We start from the raw sequence: 20,824 nt of genomic DNA on the forward strand, positions 1-20,824 counted from the left end.
TCACGATATATTGAAAACATTGACTACAAAAATGCGTTGGATAATCCAGAACGTTGGATAAGCGAGTGTTGGATAAGTGAGACTCTACTGTAATTACTACATAGCATTACTGCGCATGGAACTACCTTTTCTGTCAAATTTGTTGTATAACATGATGTTTTGGTGCTTAATTTGTATAATGATTACCTAATTTGATGTTTAATCAGCTTTTCCTGAATCCCTTCTTATTATCCAACATATTCAGTTATCCTGCCTGCCTGTTTACGTTGGATAAGTGAGACTCTACTGTATATTGATAATCTTATATTATCTGCTTAGAACTGGATTATATGAGGCCCCTTCTTCACAGCTGTATAAAATGCACACTGAAGTGTATTATCTGGCAGTGTGGAGTCAAGATAATCCAGTGCCAAGCAGATAATATAAGATTATAAATGGGTTATAGAGCTGTGTGGAAGGGCCTTGAGTCTACACTGCCTTATAATCCAGTGCAAATTAGATAATCTGTGGAAGAAGCCTAAGTGAGGCCTAAATTTGCCTGTCCCCGAACTGAAGCCTGGCTGTCCCTTGGCTGGTTGCTAGGCAACCAAGTGGGCAGAGATTAGCCCTCTAAACTGGCAGCCATTGGATAAAAACAATTATTCCTCTCCCTCTAATTGGGACTTTATTTTTCTTTTCTTTTTGTTGTATCAACCTTGAGGCGTGGATGATGGGTTGTGCTGTCAAATTTTGAGGTTGGGGGGCCTGTACTTTTGTTGTTTTGTAAATCGCCGTGATGCCATCACTCTTTTATATATATAGATATTATAATATATTATTATTATTATTATTATTATTATTATTATTATTATTATTATTATGGTTGGGTCCTTAGGTTAACTGAGAGCGCACTGGCTTATATAATATATTATAATTTATTATTATTATTATACCCTGCTTTATCTCTCCCGAAGGAGACTCAAATATTAATATTTTAATATATTGTCTGGGTCAAGTTAACCAAGAGCCTATGATATTATTATTGCTATAATAATAATTAATACTATTATTATGATGGCTGGGTCTTTGAGTTAACCGAGAGCCTAGAGGATGATGATGGTGATTATTTCTATTATTATTATTATTATTATTATTATTGCTATTATTATTATGGCTGGGTCCTTGAGTTAACTGAGAGCCTAGAGGATGATGATTATTATCATTATTATTTCTATAATAATAATAATAATAATAATAATAATAATAATAATAATAATAATAATAATAATGGCTGGGTCCTTGAGTTAACCACGAGCCTAGATGATGATTATTATTTCTATAATAATAATAATTATTATTATTATTATTATGGTTGGGTCCTTGCGTTAACCGAGAGCCTAGATGATGGTGATTATTATTATTTCTATAATAATAATTATTATTGCTATTATTAATATGGCTGGGTTTTTGAGTTAACTGAAAGCCTAGAGGATGATGATGATTATTATTTCTATTATTATTATTATTATTGCTATTATTGTTATTATGGCTGGGTCCTTGAGTTAACCGAGAGCCTAGATGATGATGATGATGATTATTTCTATAATAATTATTATTATTGCTATTATTATTATTATTATTATTATTATGGCTGGGTCCTTGAGTTAACCGAGAGCCTAGATGATGATGATGATGATTATTTCTATAATAATTATTATTATTGCTATTATTATTATTATTATTATTATTATTATGGCTGGGTCCTTGAGTTAACCGAGAGCCTAGATGATGATGATGATTATTATTTCTATAATAATTATTATTATTGCTATTATTATTATTATTATTATTATTATTATGGCTGGGTCCTTGAGTTAACCGAGAGCCTAGAGGATGATGATGATGATTATTTCTATAATAATAATTATTATTGCTATTATTATTATTATGGCTGGGTCCTTGAGTTAACCGAGAGTCTATAGGATTATTATTATTATTATTATTATTATTATTATGACACAGCAAACAAGATAGACATGCTGGATTTCGTATCACAAAATCACAAGTCGAACACTTCCCAAGTGTCTAGGACTGTGTGATGTATATTATTATTATTATTATTATTATTATTATTATTGTTACTATTATTCTTCCTATTATTTTTCCAGGGTTGGAAGGCCACTCTGGCGAGTGATCCTGGGCAGGAAAACTGGAGCGAGGAGCCGTGGTGTTGGCAGTGCAGCCACTTGTAAGTGAGGCATGAGTGAGTGTTCTGGCCATGTTCCGGAAGCATTCTCTCCTGACGTTTCGCCTGCATCTATGACAGGCATCTTTAGAAGTTGCGAGCTCTGTTGGAAAACTATGAAAGTCAGGTTTATATATCTGTGGAGTGTCCTCCTAACCTCTGAGGAGGCCTGCCATAGATGTCTAATAGTATTATTATTATTATTATTAATAATAATAATAATAATAATAATAATAATAATAATACAGTATAGGTATATAGTACAATATACAGTAGAGTCTCACTTATCCAACATAAACGGGCCGGCAGAACGTTGGATAAGCGAAAATCTTGGATAATAAGGAGGGATTAAGAAAAAAAAAAAGCCTATTAAACATAAAATTACATTATGATTTTACAAATTAAGCACCAAAACATCATGTTTTACAAGAAATTTTCAGAAAATGCAGTTCAATACACATGTAATGTACAAATTTAGCACCAAAACATTTCAACATTGACTACAAAAACAATGACTATTAAAAGGCAGACTGTGTTGGATAATACAGAACCTTGGATAAGTGAGACTCTACTGTAGTAATATATAATGCTAATATTGTGCTATGCGAATGATATAATATATTGTATATACATATAATCTTGATAATAATGTTATAATGTAATACAATATAATAATAATAACAATACACGACTATAATTGTATATTATATATCATATTAATAGCATGGTCTAGTATAATATAGTAATTTATAATGCTAATACTGTGCTGTGCCAATAATATAATATATTGTATATACATATAATATCGATAGTATTATAACATAATGCAATGTAATAATAATATTACACCACTATAATAATATATTATATATTCCATGTCATATTACTAATGATATTGCAGTATAGTGTTCTAGTACAATATAGTAATTTATAATGCTAATATTGTGCTATGCTAATAATATAATATATTGTATGTACATGCTGTATATACTCGAGTATAAGCCTAGTTTTTCAGCCCTTTTTTTAGGACTAAAAAAGCCCCCTTGGCTTATACTCGGGTGAGGGTCCTGGTTGGCTTATATTTGGGTCAGCTTATACTCGAGAATATATGGTACATTTATTATTTTTATTATTGTTGGTATTATTACATTTATTATTTTTCTCTATTGTTGCTACTATTACATTTATTTTACTTTATTATTATTATTATTATTATTATTAATACATTTATTATTTCACTCTGATCTTATCATAGTATTTATTATTTTACTCTATTTATTACTACATGTATTATTTTCCTGTATTATTTATTATTATTGTTACATGTATTATTTTACTCTATTATTATTATTATTATTATTATTATTATTATTATTACATTTATTATTTCACTCTGATCTTATCATAGTATTTATTATTTTACTCTATTATTATTAAAAGGATACCTAAGCACATTGACATTGAAGAAGATGAGAATCATGATTGGATCAGAGTTGGACAATTTGAGCTTTATGTAAAGATTCGAAAACATTTAACCTACTGATGTATTATTGGCATTGTTGCATTTATTATTTTACTCTATTAATTATTATTATTACATTTATTATTTTACTCTATTATTGTTACTTTTATATTTATTGTACTCTATTTTTATTATTAATAATACATTTATTATTTTACTGCATTTATTATTATTACATTTATTATTTCACTCTATTATTATTAAAATGATACATAAGCACATTTACATTGAAGAAGATGGAAATAATGATTTAATCAGAGTTGGACAGTCATATCTTAAATTATAGTTTGATGTAAGGATTCAAAAACATTTAAACTACGGATGCCTCAATTAATGTAATTTTATTGGTATCTCGGCTTATACTGGAGTCAATGTTTTCCCAGTTTTTTGGTGGTAAAATTAGGTGCCTGGGCTTATATTCGGGTCGGCTTATACTTGAGTATATACAGTAATTCTATTGGTATCTCAGCTTATACTGGAGTCAATGTTTTCCTAGTTTTTTGTGGTAAAATTAGGTGCCTCGGCTTATATTTGGGTTGGCTTATACTCGAGTATATACGGTAATTTTATTGGAATCTCGGCTTATACTGGAGTCAATGTTTTCCCAGTTTTTTGGTGGTAAAATTAGGTGCCTGGGCTTATATTCGGTCGGCTTATACTCGAGTATATACAGTAATTCTATTGGAATCTCAGCTTATACTGGAGTCAATGTTTTCCCAGTTTTTTGGTGGTAAAATTAGGTGCCTCGGCTTATATTCGGTCGGCTTATACTCGAGTATATACAGTAATTTTATTGGTATCTCGGCTTATACTGGAGTCAATGTTTTCCCAGTTTTTTGGTGGTAAAATTAGGTGCCTGGGCTTATATTCGGTCGGCTTATACTCGAGTATATACAGTAATTCTATTGGAATCTCAGCTTATACTGGAGTCAATGTTTTCCTAGTTTTTTGGTGGTAAAATTAGGTGCCTCGGCTTATATTCGGTCGGCTTATACTCGAGTATATACAGTAATTCTATTGGTATCTCGGCTTATACTGGAGTCAATGTTTTCCCAGTTTTTTGTGGTAAAAGTAGGTGCCTGGGCTTATATTCGGGTCGGCTTATACTCGAGTATATAGAGTAATTCTATTGGTATCTCAGCTTATACTGGAGTCAATGTTTTCCCAGTTTTTTTGTGGTAAAAGTAGGTGCCTGGGCTTATATTCGGGTCGGCTTATACTTGAGTATATACAGTAATTCTATTGGTATCTCAGCTTATACTGGAGTCAATGTTTTCCCAGTTTTTTTTGTGGTAAAATTAGGTGCCTCGGCTTATATTCGGGTCGGCTTATACTTGAGTATATACAGTAATTTTATTGGTATCTCGGCTTATACTGGAGTCAATGTTTTCCCAGTTTTTTGGTGGTAAAATTAGGTGCCTGGGCTTATATTCGGGTCGGCTTATACTCAAGTATATACAGTAATTTTATTGGTATCTCGGCTTATACTGGAGTCAATGTTTTCCCAGTTTTTTGGTGGTAAAATTAGGTGCCTGGGCTTATATTCGGTCGGCTTATACTCGAGTATATACAGTAATTCTATTGGAATCTCGGCTTATACTGGAGTCAATGTTTTCCTAGTTTTTTGGTGGTAAAATTAGGTGCCTCGGCTTATATTCGGTCGGCTTATACTCGAGTATATACAGTAATTCTATTGGTATCTCGGCTTATACTGGAGTCAATGTTTTCCCAGTTTTTTGTGGTAAAAGTAGGTGCCTGGGCTTATATTCGGGTCGGCTTATACTCGAGTATATAGAGTAATTCTATTGGTATCTCAGCTTATACTGGAGTCAATGTTTTCCCAGTTTTTTTGTGGTAAAAGTAGGTGCCTGGGCTTATATTCGGGTCGGCTTATACTTGAGTATATACAGTAATTCTATTGGTATCTCAGCTTATACTGGAGTCAATGTTTTCCCAGTTTTTTTTGTGGTAAAATTAGGTGCCTCGGCTTATATTCGGGTCGGCTTATACTTGAGTATATACAGTAATTTTATTGGTATCTCGGCTTATACTGGAGTCAATGTTTTCCCAGTTTTTTGGTGGTAAAATTAGGTGCCTCGGCTTATATTTGGGTCGGCTTATACTCGAGTATATACGGTAATTTTATTGGTATCTCGGCTTATACTGGAGTCAATGTTTTCCCAGTTTTTTGGTGGTAAAATTAGGTGCCTCGGCTTATATTTGGGTCGGCTTATACTCGAGTATATACGGTAATTTTATTGGAATCTCGGCTTATACTGGAGTCAATGTTTTCCCAGTTTTTTGGTGGTAAAATTAGGTGCCTGGGCTTATATTCGGTCGGCTTATACTTGAGTATATACAGTAATTCTATTGGTATCTCAGCTTATACTGGAGTCAATGTTTTCCTAGTTTTTTGTGGTAAAATTAGGTGCCTCGGCTTATATTTGGGTCGGCTTATACTCAAGTATATACGGTAATTTTATTGGTATCTCGGCTTATACTGGAGTCAATGTTTTCCCAGTTTTTTGGTGGTAAAATTAGGTGCCTCGGCTTATATTTGGGTCGGCTTATACTCGAGTATATACGGTAATTTTATTGGAATCTCGGCTTATACTGGAGTCAATGTTTTCCCAGTTTTTTGGTGGTAAAATTAGGTGCCTGGGCTTATATTCGGTCGGCTTATACTTGAGTATATACAGTAATTCTATTGGAATCTCAGCTTATACTGGAGTCAATGTTTTCCCAGTTTTTTGGTGGTAAAATTAGGTGCCTGGGCTTATATTCGGGTCGGCTTATACTCAAGTATATACAGTAATTTTATTGGTATCTCGGCTTATACTGGAGTCAATGTTTTCCCAGTTTTTTGGTGGTAAAATTAGGTGCCTGGGCTTATATTCGGTCGGCTTATACTCGAGTATATACAGTAATTCTATTGGAATCTCGGCTTATACTGGAGTCAATGTTTTCCTAGTTTTTTGGTGGTAAAATTAGGTGCCTCGGCTTATATTCGGTCGGCTTATACTCGAGTATATACAGTAATTCTATTGGTATCTCGGCTTATACTGGAGTCAATGTTTTCCCAGTTTTTTGTGGTAAAAGTAGGTGCCTGGGCTTATATTCGGGTCGGCTTATACTCGAGTATATAGAGTAATTCTATTGGTATCTCAGCTTATACTGGAGTCAATGTTTTCCCAGTTTTTTGTGGTAAAAGTAGGTGCCTGGGCTTATATTCGGGTCGGCTTATACTTGAGTATATACAGTAATTCTATTGGTATCTCAGCTTATACTGGAGTCAATGTTTTCCCAGTTTTTTTTGTGGTAAAATTAGGTGCCTCGGCTTATATTCGGGTCGGCTTATACTTGAGTATATATAGTAATTTTATTGGTATCTCGGCTTATACTGGAGTCAATGTTTTCCCAGTTTTTTGGTGGTAAAATTAGGTGCCTCGGCTTATATTTGGGTCGGCTTATACTCGAGTATATACGGTAATTTTATTGGTATCTCGGCTTATACTGGAGTCAATGTTTTCCCAGTTTTTTGGTGGTAAAATTAGGTGCCTCGGCTTATATTTGGGTCGGCTTATACTCGAGTATATACGGTAATTCTATTGGAATCTCGGCTTATACTGGAGTCAATGTTTTCCCAGGTTTTTGGTGGTAAAATTAGGTGCCTGGGCTTATATTCGGGTCGGCTTATACTCGAGTATATACAGTAATTCTATTGGTATCTCAGCTTATACTGGAGTCAATGTTTTCCTAGTTTTTTGTGGTAAAATTAGGTGCCTCGGCTTATATTTGGGTCGGCTTATACTCGAGTATATACGGTAATTTTATTGGAATCTCGGCTTATACTGGAGTCAATGTTTTCCCAGTTTTTTGGTGGTAAAATTAGGTGCCTCGGCTTATATTTGGGTCGGCTTATACTCGAGTATATACGGTAATTTTATTGGAATCTCGGCTTATACTGGAGTCAATGTTTTCCCAGGTTTTTGGTGGTAAAATTAGGTGCCTGGGCTTATATTCGGGTCGGCTTATACTCGAGTATATACAGTAATTCTATTGGAATCTCAGCTTATACTGGAGTCAATGTTTTCCCAGTTTTTTGGTGGTAAAATTAGGTGCCTGGGCTTATATTCGGGTCGGCTTATACTCGAGTATATACAGTAATTCTATTGGTATCTCAGCTTATACTGGAGTCAATGTTTTCCTAGTTTTTTGTGGTAAAATTAGGTGCCTCGGCTTATATTTGGGTCGGCTTATACTCGAGTATATACGGTAATTTTATTGGAATCTCGGCTTATACTGGAGTCAATGTTTTCCCAGTTTTTTGGTGGTAAAATTAGGTGCCTCGGCTTATATTTGGGTCGGCTTATACTCGAGTATATACGGTAATTTTATTGGTATCTCGGCTTATACTGGAGTCAATGTTTTCCCAGTTTTTTGGTGGTAAAATTAGGTGCCTCGGCTTATATTTGGGTCGGCTTATACTCGAGTATATACGGTAATTTTATTGGAATCTCGGCTTATACTGGAGTCAATGTTTTCCCAGGTTTTTGGTGGTAAAATTAGGTGCCTGGGCTTATATTCGGGTCGGCTTATACTCGAGTATATACAGTAATTCTATTGGAATCTCAGCTTATACTGGAGTCAATGTTTTCCCAGTTTTTTGGTGGTAAAATTAGGTGCCTGGGCTTATATTCGGGTCGGCTTATACTCGAGTATATACAGTAATTCTATTGGTATCTCAGCTTATACTGGAGTCAATGTTTTCCTAGTTTTTTGTGGTAAAATTAGGTGCCTCGGCTTATATTTGGGTCGGCTTATACTCGAGTATATACGGTAATTTTATTGGAATCTCGGCTTATACTGGAGTCAATGTTTTCCCAGTTTTTTGGTGGTAAAATTAGGTGCCTGGGCTTATATTCGGTCGGCTTATACTTGAGTATATACAGTAATTCTATTGGTATCTCGGTTTATACTGGAGTCAATGTTTTCCCAGTTTTTGTGGTAAAATTAGGTGCCTGGGCTTATATTCGGGTCGGCTTATACTCGAGCATATACGGTAATTTTATTGGTATCTCGGTTTATACTGGAGTCAATGTTTTCCTAGTTTTTTTGTGGTAAAATTAGGTGCCTCGGCTTATATTCGGGTCGGCTTATACTTGAGTATATACGGTAATAACAATACACTGTTATAATTGTATATTATATATTGCATGTAATATTACTAATAATATTACAGTCTAGTGGTATAGGATAATATAGTAATGCTAATAATATAATATATTGTATGTACATACATATGATTAGTAAGCCGCTCTGAGTCCCCTTCAGGGTGCGAAGGGAGGGATATAAATGTAGTAAATAAATAAACGTCAGGAGAGAATGCTTCAGGAACATGTCCGGACAGCCCGAAAGCAACCCAGTGGTTCCAGCCAGGAAAGCCTTCCACATGATTGTTTACGTTATTTATCTTATTTACTTACAGTATTTATATCCCGCCCTCCTTTCTCAGGGCGGATTACAATGAACACATATATGGCAAACATTCAATGCCAACAGACAAACAACATTCAGTTTTTTAGACAGACACAGAGGCATTTTTTTTTAACATCTTTCCAGCTTCACGATTTCCGGCCACAGGGGGAGCTGTTGCTTCACCGTCCATTGGTGGCTGTTCTTCCTCATTCTTTTCCTCGTGAGCAGTTTTATGGTGTTGTAGATTAGTTAAATTAGCCTCCCGCATAAAGCGTACCTAAATTTTCCCTACTTGACAGATGCAACTGTCTTTCGGGGCTGCTAGGTCAACAGCAAGCCGGGGCTATTTTTTTAATTTATTTTTTTATGGTTGCTTGAGTTAATTGAGAATGCAATGAATTCTTATTATTACCATTATTATTATGGTTGGGTGCTTAATTGAGAGTGCAATGATTTCTTATTATTATCATTATTATTATGGTTGGGTGCTTGAGTTAATTGAGAATGCAATGAATTTTATTATTATTATTATTATTATTATTATTATGGTTGGGTGCTTGAGTTAATTGAGAGTGCAATGATTTCTTATTATTATCATTATTATTATTATAGTTGGGTGCTTGAGTTAATCGAGAATGCAAAGATTTATTATTATTATTATTATTATTTTGTTGGGTGCTTGAGTTAATCAAGAATGCAATGATTTATTATTATTATTATTATTATTATTATTATTATGGTTGGGTGCTTGAGTTAATTGAGAGTGTAATGATTTCTTATTCTTATTATGGTTGGGTGCTTGAGTTAATCGAGAATGCAAGGATTTTAAAAAATTATTATTATTATTATTATTATTATTATTATTATTATTATTATTATTATGGTTGGGTGCTTGAGTTAATTGAGAGTGCAATGATTTCTTATTATTCTTCTTCTTATTATTATTATTATGGTTGGGTGCTTGAGTAAATCGAGAATGCAATGATTTATTATTATTATTATTATTATTATGGTTGGGTGCTTGAGTTAATCGAGAATGCAAAGATTTATTATTATTATTATTATTATTTTGTTGGGTGCTTGAGTTAATCAAGAATGCAATGATTTATTATTATTATTATTATTATTATTATTATTATTATTATGGTTGGGTGCTTGAGTTAATTGAGAGTGCAATGATTTCTTATTATTATCATTATTATTATAGTTGGGTGCTTGAGTTAATCGAGAATGCAAAGATTTATTATTATTATAATAATTATTATTATTTTGTTGGGTGCTTGAGTAAATCGAGAATGCAATGATTTATTTTTATTATTATTATTATTATTATTATGGTTGGGTGCTTGAGTTAATCGAGAATGCAAAGATTTATTATTATTATTATTATTATTATTATGGTTGGGTGCTTGAGTTAATTGAGAGTGCAATGATTTCTTATTATTATCATTATTATTATAGTTGGGTGCTTGAGTTAATCGAGAATGCAAAGATTTATTATTATTATTATTATTATTTTGTTGGGTGCTTGAGTTAATCAAGAATGCAATGATTTATTATTATTATTATTATTATTATTATTATTATTATTATTATTATGGTTGGGTGCTTGAGTTAATTGAGAGTGCAATGATTTCTTATTATTATCATTATTATTATAGTTGGGTGCTTGAGTTAATCGAGAATGCAAAGATTTATTATTATTATTATTATTATTTTGTTGGGTGCTTGAGTTAATCAAGAATGCAATGATTTGTTATTATTATTATTATTATTATTATTATTATTATTATGGTTGGGTGCTTGAGTTAATTGAGAGTGTAATGATTTCTTATTCTTATTATGGTTGGGTGCTTGAGTTAATCGAGAATGCAAGGATTTTAAAAAATTATTATTATTATTATTATTATGGTTGGGTGCTTGAGTTAATTGAGAGTGCAATGATTTCTTCTTCTTCTTATTATTATTATTATTATTATTATGGTTGGGTGCTTGAGTAAATCGAGAATGCAATGATTTCTTATTATTATTATTATTATGGTTGGGTGCTTGAGTTAATTGAGAGTGCAATGATTTCTTATTATTATCATTATTATTATTATTATTATTATTATTATTATTATTATTATTATTATGGTTAGGTGCTCGAGTTAATCGAGAATGCAATGATTTATTATTATTATTATTATTATGGTTGGGTGCTTGAGTTAATCAAGAATGCAATGATATTATTATTATTATTATTATTATTATTATTATTATTATTATTATTATGGTTGGGTGCTTGAGGTAATTGAGAGTGCAATGATTTCTTATTATTATCATTATTATTATTATAGTTGGGTGCTTGAGTTAATCGAGAATGCAAAGATTTATTATTATTATTATTATTATTATTATTATTATTATTATTATTATTATTATTATTATTATGGTTGGGTGCTTGAGGTAATTGAGAGTGTAATGATTTCTTCTTCTTATTATTATCATTATTAACTGTCTTTCGGGGCTGCTAGGTCAACAGCAAGCCGGGACTTAACCCGACCCGGGCTTTGAACCCATGTAGTGATTTATAGCAGCTGGTTACTAGCCAGCTGCGCCACAGCCCGGCCCCTTGTTGACGGGGGCTTGTATTGGAAGCGGAAGAGCCTGCAGCCGCCGACCCAACGCAACCTCCTCTTGCCTTCCCGCAGGGAGGAGAGTGGCCCTGGCGGGACCCCCAAGCCGCTGAGCAAGGCCGCGGAGAAGGCCGTGGACAAGGCGGTGCAGGTGGAGATGGGTGAGTTGGAGGCACGGCGGGAACGTGGGGGGGGGGGGTCTTTCCTTCCGGGAGCTCAACCTGCCCTCTCCCCCCCCCCCAGGGGACACAGAGACGCCCCACCCAGAAGCGCCCGGCACCCCGGCCCCGGCCCTGCGCCCCAACGGCCCGAAGCGGAGGAGCATCTGCCTCGTCAGGATCAACCTGGACGAGCCCTTGGACCTGGTGAGCCTTTTCCATCTGTAATAATAATACACTCTTATAATTGCCTATTGTATAACGTGTAATATTGTGAATACTATTGCAGTCTAGTGGTATAGAACAATATATATATATATATAGACTTGCTGTGCCCGGCCAGGCGTTGCTGTGGCAAAGTGGTGGTGGTATTGGTTAAAAATTGTTGTGTCATTTTTATTTGATGTTATTGGTATTTTTTAATTAATTTTATTGTAAGTTATCTCTTTATTTATTATATTTTATTATTTTATGTATTATTTTTAGTTATTTTCTGTTATTATAGTATTTTATTGTTTCAATTTTTTAGTGTTTTTTATTATTTTTTATTGGGTTGCTAGGAGACCAAGTGGGCGGAGCTTAGCCTTCTAACTGGCAGCAATTATTTCTCTCCCTCTAATTAGGACTTTATTTTTATTTTCTTTTTGTTGTATCAACCTAGAGGCATGGATGAGGGGTTGTGCAGTCAATTTTCGAGGTTGTGGGGTGTTTGCTTTTGTTGTTTTGTCCGCTGCCGTGATGCCATCACTCTTTTATATATATAGATATATATAGTAATATAATATATTTTATGCACATCTAACAGGCAAGCCGCCCTGAGTCCCCTTTGGGGTGAGAAGGGCGGGATATCAATGTCACTAATAATAAATAAATAATAAGATTATAATGTTATACAATGTAATAATACACTCTTATAATTGCGTATTGTATAACGTGTAATTTTGCCAATACTATTGCAGTCTAGTGGTATAGAACAATATAGTATCATTATTATTATTATTATTATTATTAATATTATTATTATTATGTAATGCTGATGTTGTGCTAGGCGAATAATATAATATATTGTCAAGCTGCCCTGAGTCCCCTTTGGGGTGAGAAGGGCGGGATATCAATGTAATAAATAAATGTAGTAAATGAATAAATAAATATCAATGTCACTAATAATAAATAAATAATAAGATTATAATGTTATACAATGTAATAATACACTCTTATAATTGCGTATTGTATAACGTGTAATATTGCCAATACTATTGCAGTCTAGTGGTATAGAACAATATAGTATCATTATTATTATTATTATTATTATTATTATTATTATTATTATTATTATTATTATTATGTAATGCTGATGTTGTGCTAGGCGAATAATATAATATATTGTCAAGCTGCCCTGAGTCCCCTTCGGGGTGAGAAGGGCGGGATATCAATGTAATAAATAAATGTAGTAAATGAATAAATAAATATCAATGTCACAAATAATAAATAAATAATAAGATTATAATGTTATACTAATGCAGTCTAGTGGTATAGAACAATATAGTAATACAGTAGAGTCTCACTTATCCAACATAAAAGTGAATATGTTGGATAACAAGGAGAGATTAAGGAAAAGCCTATTAAACATCAAATTAGGTTATGATTTTACAAATTAAGCACCAAAATATCAAGTTATACAACAAATTTGACAGAAAAAGTAGTTCAATATGCAGTAATGCTATGTAGCAATTACTGTATTTATGAATTTAGCACCAAAATATCATGATATATTGAAAACGTTGACTACAAAAATGCGTTGGATAATCCAGAACGTTGGATAAGTGAGACTCTACTGTAATAAGATTATAATGTTATATATATATATATATATAGTAATAGTAATATAATATATTTTATGCACATCTAACAGGCAAGCCGCCCTGAGTCCCCTTTGGGGTGAGAAGGGCGGGATATCAATGTCACTAATAATAAATAAATAATAAGATTATAATGTTATACAATGTAATAATACACTCTTATAATTGCGTATTGTATAACGTGTAATATTGTGAATACTATTGCAGTCTAGTGGTATAGAACAATATAGTAAAATGTAATATATATATATATATATAGTAATATAATATATTTTATGCACATCTAACTGGCAAGCCGCCCTGAGTCCCCTTTGGGGTGAGAAGGGCGGGATATCAATGTCACTAATAATAAATAAATAATAAGATTATAATGTTATACAATGTAATAATACACTCTTATAATTGCGTATTATATAACGTGTAATTTTGCCAATACTATTGCAGTCTAGTGGTATTGTACAATATAGTAATACATATATATATATATATATATATATATATATATATATATAGAGAGAGAGAGAGAGAGAGAGAGAGAGAGAGAGAGAGAGACTAGCTGTGCCCGGCCACGCGTTGCTGTGGCGAAGTATGTTGGTCTGGGAAATAAAGTCTTGAGGAATCGGTGGTAGTGAAGGTCAAGGGTAAAGGTTTTCCCCAGACATTAAGTCCATTATAAATGGGTTATATATGGGTTATATGTGGAAGTTCCTTGAGTCTACACTGCCATATAATCCAGTTCAAATCTGATAATCTGTATTTTATAGGCCTAAGTGAGGCCTAACTCTGCCTGTCCCCTGGGCTGAGTGGGTTGCTAGGAGACCAAGTGGGAGGAGCTTAGCCTTCTAACTGGCAGCAATGGGATAAAAACAATTATTCCTCTCCCTCTAATGGGGACTTTATTTTTCGTTCCTTTTTGTTGTATGAACGTAGAGGCATGGATGAGGGGTTGGGCTGCCAAGTTTAGTGTTTCTGGGATGTGCAGTTTTGTTGTTTTGTCCTAGGCTGAAATTTTATATATAGAGATTTTTATATATATAGATTACCCTTTTATTTTATATATATAGATTACCCTTTTATATATATATATAGATTAATTATATGTTATATATTACATATAATATTACAGTATAGTGGTATAGTTCAATCTTATATATATAAAAGAGTGATGGCATCACGGCAGCGGACAAAACAACAAAAGTAAACACCCCACAACCTCGAAAATTGACAGCACAACCCCTCATCCATGCCTCTAGGTTGATACAACAAAAAAGAAAAGAAAAATAAAGTCCTAATTACAGGGAGAGGAATAATTGTTTTTATCTAATTGCTGCCATCTATATATATAAAAGAGTCATGGAATCCTGGCGACCGACAAAACAACAAAACTAAACACCCCACAACTTCGAAAATTGACAGCACAACCCCTCATCCATGCCTCTAGGTTGATACAACAAAAAAGAAAAGAAAAATAAAGTCCTAATTACAGGGAGAGGAATAATTGTTTTTATCTAATTGCTGCCATCTATATATATAAAAGAGTCATGGAATCCTGGCGACCGACAAAACAACAAAACTAAACACCCCACAACTTCGAAAATTGACAGCACAACCCCTCATCCATGCCTCTAGGTTGATACAACTAAAAGAAAAGAAAAATAAAGTCCTAATTAGAGGGAGAGGAATAATTGTTTTTATCCAATTGCTGCCAGTTAGAAGGCTAAGCTCTGCTCACTTGGTCTCCTAGCAACCCACTCAGCCCAGGGGACCCTTGACCTTAACTACCACCAATTCCTCAATACTTTATTTCCCATACCACCATATTTCGCCACAGCAACGCGTGGCCGGGCACAGCTAGTAGTAATATATAATGCTAATTTTGTGCTATGCTTATAATATAATATATTGTATGTACATACAGCTGCTCTGAGTCCCCTTCATGGTGAGAAGGGCAGGATATAAATGTAGTAAATGAATAAATAAATAATTTTGGTCTGAAATGACTTGAAGGCACACAACAACAACAACAATCCTAATTAACTGGACTCTCTCATTGGCCAGAAGCAGGCCCACACTTCCCATGGAAATCCTGATAGGTTTATGTTGCTTAAAATTGTTTTCATTTTTAAATATGGTATTGTTCTTTCATTGTTGTTTTTGTTTTGCCCTACAAATAAGACACGTGCAGTGTGTATAGGAAGTTGTTCGTTTTTTTTGTTTTCAAATGATAATTCGACCCCACAGCAGTCTGAAGGATTGCTTCAAAAGTTTGAGGACCCCTGGCCTAGAGCATCTTGGATGGAGGGAGATTAATAAGTAATTAAGTGATGATGATGATGATGATGATGAGATCAGTGTCACAAATAATAAATAAATATGATGATGATGATTCTTTCTGGGCAGCCTCCCGAACTGCAGGCGCTTTCCGAAGCCATGAAGGCTCGTGCCGAGGCCGAGAAGGCAGCCAGGCTGCAGCAGGGAGTTCCCAGAGTCTCCGAGGAGCAGGCGGGTGAGGGAGCGGCTCCTCCTTGTTCCCCAAAACCGGCGGGTGGGGGGGCCCAGGCTGGGTTCTGAGGCAGGTCTCCACCACAGGACCACTGCCGTTGCCACCGCCACGGTCATCATCATCGCCATCGGAAGTGACCACCTCTCCGGTCTCCTGCTTAGCCAGTGCCGCCACCGCCTCCTCCGCGTTGCCACTGACGGTCAGCTCCCCCACAGTGGTGGACTCCAACCCGCTGACCGGTGAGTTGATTCTGGACACCACCTCTGCCTTTGTTTGGCCTCCCTCAAGGTCCAGCTCCGTTGCCCGTTGTCTTTAGATAATAATAATAATAATAATAATAATAATAATAATAATAATAATAATAATAAAATGCTATTGTTATAGTACTACTATTATGTTATTGGAATAGTATTAATATTTTACTACTTATATATATGTGCGTGTGTATATATAATAATAATAATAATAGTTATTATTACCCACAATGGAACAGTATTAATATTTTACTACTTATATATATATATATATATATATGTGCGTGTGTATATATAATAATAATAATAATGTTATTATTACCCACAATGGAACAGTATTAATATTTTACTACATCTATCTATCTATCTATCTATCTATCTATCTATATGTGTGTGTGTGTGTGTGTGTATAATAATAATAATAATAATAATAATAAATGATATTGTTATAGTACTATTATTATGTTATTGGAATAGTATTAATATTTTACTACTTATATATATGTGCGTGTGTATATATAATAATAATAATAATAATGTTATTATTACCCACAATGGTACAGTATTAATATTTTACTACTTATATATATATGTGCGTGTGTATATATAATAATAATAATAATAATAATAATAATAAGTTATTATTACCCACAATGGAACAGTATTAATATTTTACTACTTATATATATATGTGTGTGTGTGTGTATATAATAATAATAATAATAATAATAATAATAAATGCTAATGGTATAGTATTACTATTATGTTATTATTACCCACGATGGTACAGTATTAATATTTTACTACTTATATATATGTTTGTGCGTGTGTATATATAATAATAATGTTATTATTACCCACAATGGAACAGTATTAATATTTTACTACTTATATATATGTGCATTTGTATATAATAATAATAATAATGTTATTATTACCCACAATGGAACAGTATTAATATTTTACTACTTATATATATATGTGCGTGTGTATATATAATAATAATAATAATAATGTTATTATTACCCACAATGGAACAGTATTAATATTTTACTACTTATATATATATGTGTGTGTGTGTATATATATAATAATAATAATAATAATAATAATAATAATAATAATAATAATAATAAATGCTAATGGTATAGTATTACTATTATGTTATTATTACCCACGATGGTACAGTATTAATATTTTACTACTTACATATATATATGTGTGTGTGTGTGTGTGTTTAATAATAATAATGTTATAGTGCTACTATTACATTATTATTACCCACAATGGTACAGTTTTAATATTTTACTACTTATATATATGTGTGTGTGTATAATAATAATAATAATAATAATAATAATAATAATAATAATGATGATGTTATAGTGCTACTATTACATTATTATAGTACTACTATTATGTTATTATTACCCACAATTGAACAGTATTAATATTTTACTATTTATATATGTGTGTGTGTATACACATTTTATTTATAATAATAATATAATAATTGTTATAATATTTATAATAGTAATAATATTATTGTTGTAGTACCATTATATTATTATTATCCACAATGGTACAGTATTAATGTGTGTGTGTGTGTGTGTATGCATGCATGCAGGCGCATATATATATATAATTTATAATAATAATATGATAATAATGACTAACATTATTGTTATAGTACTACTATATTATAATTACCTACAATGGTACAGTATTAATGTGTGTGTGTGTGTGTATAAATATATATACTTTTTTTGTTTATAATAATAATATAATAATAATGAATAATATTATTGTTATAGTACTACTATATTATTATTACCCACAATGGTACAGTATTAGTGTGTGTGTGTGTATATAAATTTTATTTATAATAATAATATAATAAGAATGAATAACATTATTGTTATAGTAGTATTATATTATTGTTACCCGCAATGGTACAGTATTGATGTCTGTGTGTGTGTGTGTATGTATGTGTGTGTGTGTGTGTATAAATTTTATTAATAATAATAATGAATAACATTACTGTTATAGTAGTACTCCTACTATATTATTATTACCCACAATGGTACAGTATTGATGTCTGTGTGTGTGTGTGTGTGTGTGTGTGTGTGTATATATATATACACACACACACACACACACACATATATATGTATATATATATATAAATTTTATTTATAATAATAATGAATAACATTATTGTTATAATAGTACTACTATATTATTATTACCCGCAATGGTACAGTATTGATGTCTGTGTGTGTGTGTGTGTGTGTGTGTGTATATGTGTGTGTGTGTGTGTGTGTGTGTGTGTATATATATATATATTATTTATAATAATAATATATTAATAATGAATAACATTATATTATGTTATAGTAGTACTATATTATGATTACCCGCAATGTTCTGCCTCTGCTTTGCCTCCCTCAAGGCCCGGCTCCGACGCCCGCCGTCTTTGGCTCCGGAGCCCCCGTGAGCCGCGCAGAGTCTCTTCCGCCCGTGACGGAGATGGAGGTGACCGAGGGGGCCGGCTCCTCTTTGGCCGTGGTGGCCACTCCTCCGGCCCCTTCTCCGAGCGCTGCCCAGGCCGAGGGCGGAGGGTCCTTCCTGGGCAAGACCCCCACCAAGCGCCGCTCCTCCTCCCCCTCGGAGCTGGACCCCGCCCCGCTCACGTCCCCCAGCAAGAGGCGGGCCCTGGCGCCGGACGAGACAGCACCCGTGTTCCGGCCGGTCTTCGGCCTCTCCACCCCGGGGCTGACCCTGCCGTCCGCGGCTCCTCCGTCCACCTTCCAGCCCATCTTTGCCAGGCCGATCGCAAGCCCCACGGCGACCACAGCCTCCACCTCTGATGCGATTTCCACCTCTGCGCCCGCTCTCGGTGCAACCGGGGTCTTCGCGAGCACCTTGAGCCTGCCTCTGAGTGGCGCGGCCACTCCACCTTTGCCCGTGGTGGCCTCCAACCTCTTTGGAGGGCTGCCTTCTCCTCCTCCTCCGCCTTACACCCTGACCTCCCAGGCGGCCGCCGGTCCCGCCCCGGCCCCCCCAGGGTCGGGCAGCCCCTTTGGCCACCCGGCCTTTGGACCTAACAGCACGAGCGGGGCCTCGCAGCCCACGTACAGCCTCGCGGGGTCCTTCCGCTTCGGGGCGGCCACCACCACGGCCGGCGGAGAAGCAGCGGGCCCAGCACCCACGTCTGGGGCCACCACTGTGCCCCTCCTGCCGCCGCTGATGGACCCAGTGGGCAGCTCCGCCCAGACCGCCTTCTGCTCCCCCACCTTCAGCACCCCTGTGCTCGGCCGGACCCGTCGGGCGTTCGGAGGTGGTGAGTCCTCGGCTATTCGGTGGGTGGGTTGGTACCGGATCTGTGACGGACAGGGTGGGCTCTGTAAGGGTTTGGTTTGTAACGGGGTCAGAAAGACACCATTCCACCACGTCTCCTGTGTCAATCTATATATATAAAAGAGTAATGGAATCACGGCACCGGACAAAACAACTAAACTAAACGCCCCACAACCTTGAAAATTGACAGCACAACCTCTCATCCACGCCTCTACGTTCATACAACAAAAAGAAAAGAAAAATTAAGTCCTAGCCACAGCAATGCGTGGCTGGGCACAGCTAGTATATATATATATATATAAAAGGGTAATGGCATCACGGCACCGGACAAAACAACTAAACTAAACGCCCCACAACCTTGAAAATTTACAGCACAACCTCTCATCCACGCCTCTACGTTCATACAACAAAAAGAAAAGAAAAATTAAGTCCTAGCCACAGCAATGCGTGGCTGGGCACAGCTAGTATATATATATATATAAAAGGGTAGTGGAATCACGGCACCGGACAAAACAACAAAACTAAACGCCCCCCAACCTCGAAATTTCACAACATAATCCATCATCCACACCTCAAGGTTGAAACCACAAAATATCACATCACGAACCTCCACAGGTCTATATATACAAAAGGGTAATGAAATTAGCCTTCTAACTGGCAGCAATTGGATAAAAAACAATTATTCCTTTCCCTCTAATTAGGACTTTATTTTTCTTTCCTTTTTGTCGTATGAACGTAGAGGCATGGATGAGGGGTTGTGCTGCCAAGTTTAGTGTTTCTGGGATGTGTAGTTTTGTTGTTTTGTCCTGGGCCAAAATTTCATTACCCTTTTATATATATAAAGATTA

The 20,824-nt window shown here is 34.6% G+C and overlaps 1 protein-coding gene across 1 annotated transcript in view; it reads left to right on the plus strand.

Moving 5' to 3' along the window:
- LOC134293293 (nuclear envelope pore membrane protein POM 121C-like) overlaps nucleotides 1-20,824 on the plus strand; it is a 39,672-nt gene that overhangs the window by 16,624 nt on the left and 2,224 nt on the right. The window contains exons 8-13 of the mRNA XM_062960477.1: nucleotides 2,148-2,227; nucleotides 11,918-12,003; nucleotides 12,086-12,207; nucleotides 16,260-16,365; nucleotides 16,449-16,601; nucleotides 19,069-19,959. Of these exons, the coding sequence (XP_062816547.1) occupies nucleotides 2,148-2,227; nucleotides 11,918-12,003; nucleotides 12,086-12,207; nucleotides 16,260-16,365; nucleotides 16,449-16,601; nucleotides 19,069-19,959 (1,438 nt within the window). The remainder of the gene's footprint in view (nucleotides 1-2,147; nucleotides 2,228-11,917; nucleotides 12,004-12,085; nucleotides 12,208-16,259; nucleotides 16,366-16,448; nucleotides 16,602-19,068; nucleotides 19,960-20,824) is intronic.

The sequence above is a fragment of the Anolis carolinensis genome, unplaced genomic scaffold (assembly GCF_035594765.1).
Source record: "Anolis carolinensis isolate JA03-04 unplaced genomic scaffold, rAnoCar3.1.pri scaffold_7, whole genome shotgun sequence".
Taxonomy (NCBI): domain Eukaryota; kingdom Metazoa; phylum Chordata; class Lepidosauria; order Squamata; family Dactyloidae; genus Anolis; species Anolis carolinensis.